The sequence below is a fragment of the Palaemon carinicauda genome, chromosome 15 (genome assembly GCF_036898095.1).
Source record: "Palaemon carinicauda isolate YSFRI2023 chromosome 15, ASM3689809v2, whole genome shotgun sequence".
NCBI classification, from domain to species: Eukaryota; Metazoa; Arthropoda; class Malacostraca; order Decapoda; family Palaemonidae; genus Palaemon; species Palaemon carinicauda.
The window spans coordinates 81,636,581-81,639,397 of NC_090739.1; the positions used below are offsets into that span (position 1 = coordinate 81,636,581).

The 2,817-nt window shown below is 43.1% G+C and overlaps 1 protein-coding gene across 1 annotated transcript; it reads right to left on the reverse strand.

The window, feature by feature from the left end:
* Positions 1 to 716: 716 nt before the first annotated feature.
* On the reverse strand, positions 717 to 2,360 carry LOC137654040 (dnaJ homolog subfamily C member 7-like). Its single transcript, XM_068387675.1, has 2 exons — positions 1,097 to 2,360; positions 717 to 931 (listed from the first exon to the last, which is right to left on the reverse strand). The coding sequence occupies exons 1-2, from the start codon at positions 2,358 to 2,360 to the stop codon at positions 717 to 719; spliced, it is 1,479 nt and encodes a 492-aa protein (XP_068243776.1).
* Positions 2,361 to 2,817: the final 457 nt, after the last annotated feature.

Genomic DNA, 2,817 nt, shown 5'->3' on the forward strand with positions numbered 1-2,817 from the left:
TTTTTTATTTTTTTATTTATTTTTTTTTTTTTTGCTGCTGGTGCTGTATTAGCCGCTTCTCTTTCTCATCTTGCAGCTTTTGTTGCCTCTTTTTTTTTGGGATTTTTTTGTTTTATTTTTTTTTTCTCCCGTTTCTCCTCTTTTTTCTTTGCTGATTTATTTTATTGTTTTTTTACGATTATTATCATTTTTTCTGCTACTGATCTAAATGCCCTTCCATTTGCACCTTGGTACAGGTCTTCTCCCTCTCCAGTATTGGACTGTGCTCTCACAATCCTTCAGCTTTTCCCCAGCCTAATTTCCTTGGTCCACCCAATAAAGACCTGACTGCATACTAGAAGAATTTCCGCTCTTTCCCTCTGCAGAGCCAGTCTTCTAGGTTATTCCCCCAGAACCACCTGAAGGTTAGTATCCGAAAGAACAGATCTAGATATCTGACCATTTGTTCACCTGACGAAGCCCCTGTACGACTCCACCAGGGAACATAGCATAATAGAAAAAGCGGAGATTTTTTCCTCTGCAGAGCAAGACTCTCAGGGTATTCCCCATATCCTTTAAGCTGGGTAATTGAGCACTTGCTGGAGACGTCCTTCAAACCCGGCATCTAAGTCAGAAGCTATTTCAACTTGTCTCTTAGTAGCTCTAGCCTATATCGAAGACTCTCACCACAAATTCGTTGGTATTAAGGAGAATCCGCTACTCCGGATATTAAAGTTTTACTCCTCCTCCTCCTCTTCTTGCTCAAAGTCCTCCTCCTCCTCATCGATTTCTTCCTCAAACTCATCGAATTCTTCTTCCTCCTCCTCCTCCACATTGAATTCTCCCTCCTCCTCATCGATTTCTTCCTCAAACTCATCGAATTCTTCTTCCTCCTCCTCCTCATCGAATTCTCCCTCCTCCTCATCGAGTTCTTCCTCCTCCTCATCGATTTCTTCCTCCTCCTCATCGATTTCTTCTTCCTCCTCCTCATCAATTTCTTCTTCCTCCTCCTCATCGATTTCTTCCTCCTCCTCATCGAATTCTCCCTCCTCCTCATCGATTTCCTCCTCGTCGAATTCTCCCTTCTCCTCATCGAATTCTTCCTCTTCTTCATAACTTGAATATTCTTCATATGAATATTCCATTAACATATTATCCTCATCAATTAGATAATCATCATCAGAGTCAAAATCATACTCCTCATCAACATCGTAATCATATTCCTCATCCGAACCATCCCATTCCTCCAAATCGTCTTCATCCAACCATTCCTGCATCATGGGATTTTCGAAAAGTTCCTCTGCAAAATCTTCAACAAATTTTCTGACTTCGTCGTATTCCTTCCTCATCTCGTTGTCGGTTAAAAGATCTTTTGCGTAGTTGATCCGTTGCATGATCTTATGTACTTCCTGTTGGTCTATGTCAGACCCATGGCACTTGTCAGGATGGTACTTGAGTGCCATTTTCCTGTAGGCTTTTTCTATTTCCTTCTGGGAAGCGTCTGTTTTAACACCTATGATTTGGAACGGACATCCCATTCTTTCCATTCTTTCCAATGCCTCGGCATAAAATACCAAGTCTTCTTCTAGCTGTTCCTCTTCGTCTAGTTGCTCAAATAGAGCAATTGCATCTCTGTATTTTCCATCTAGTAAGTAGCATAGACCGAGTCTTAACCTAGTTTCCACATCTGTCTCGTCAATAGCAAGAGCACTCAGGAAACATTCACAAGCTTCATCCAGCCGTCGAAGCTTGCACAAGATATTCCCTTTCAATTGAAGCAGTTCTGCTCGAGCCCAGGGGAAGAAGGAGTCTAGCGACTGACATCGTGCAATTGTTTCCAAGACAGCATCAAATTCCGAGTTGTCTATCATTGAGGGAATCGTATTCCATAAGACCTGCCGCTGCAGGAACTCCCGTCCTTTTAGTGCCCTAGGATGATTTGGGCATCCCTTCAGAACTTCGTCCAAAATCCTTTCAGCTTCCTCAAAGTCACAGTGACTTGCACAAAGTATGGCAGATTCCACTTTTACATCCGAGTTTACTTTGTGTTCATCTGGCAGCTCATCTAAAACGTTCTGGGCCTCATCCCATCTGCCCAGTGCCATCAGGCATCTGAGCTCCTTCGCGCGGCATTCCAACACGTTGTCAAAATCTTCAAGGACAACTCTTAGGAAAACCAACGCCGAATCAAAGTCTTCTTTGTGTATACACCGATCCATCTCAGATTCCAGGACGTTTCGACGAGTGACTGGTCTTTCCTCTTCTGCTTCTTCCGTTCGTTCTTCCAGATTTTTGGATAAGTCATTGGATTCTCGAATTTCTAGATCTCTTTCATTCAGCTTTTCCTGAAGTTCGTCAATCCGCCTTTCGAGTTCAGTCATCTTGTTCGTCAATTCATTCCGTAATATTTAATTTTGTTTCTTTTTGCCATTGCTAATTTTCTCTTTCTTTGAAAATAAGAATTTGAATAATATACCTCCTCCAACCAAGGCCAAACAAGCCAGTATCCAGGCGTATCCCACGCTCATGGGAGCGCCAGTGTTATCCATTCCAGGGACAAAGTAGGAGAGAAAAGGTCCAAGACCCTCTCTGATCATTTCCAGTCGTTGTTCCAAGTTCCGAACCTTCAGCTCACACTGCCGAAGATACCACAAAGATGTCAGAAATCCCCCAACCACAGGGATAGAGGACAAGAGTCGATGGAGGAAAGAATCCTCAACAACCCCATCCTCGGAGAAGTTGGGTCTCGCTGCCAGAAGCCACGAGACCATCCTGAAAAAGAAGTTGTCATTTATCATCTTCATTCGTCCTTCGAGTTCCATGTAGTACTGCTCATAC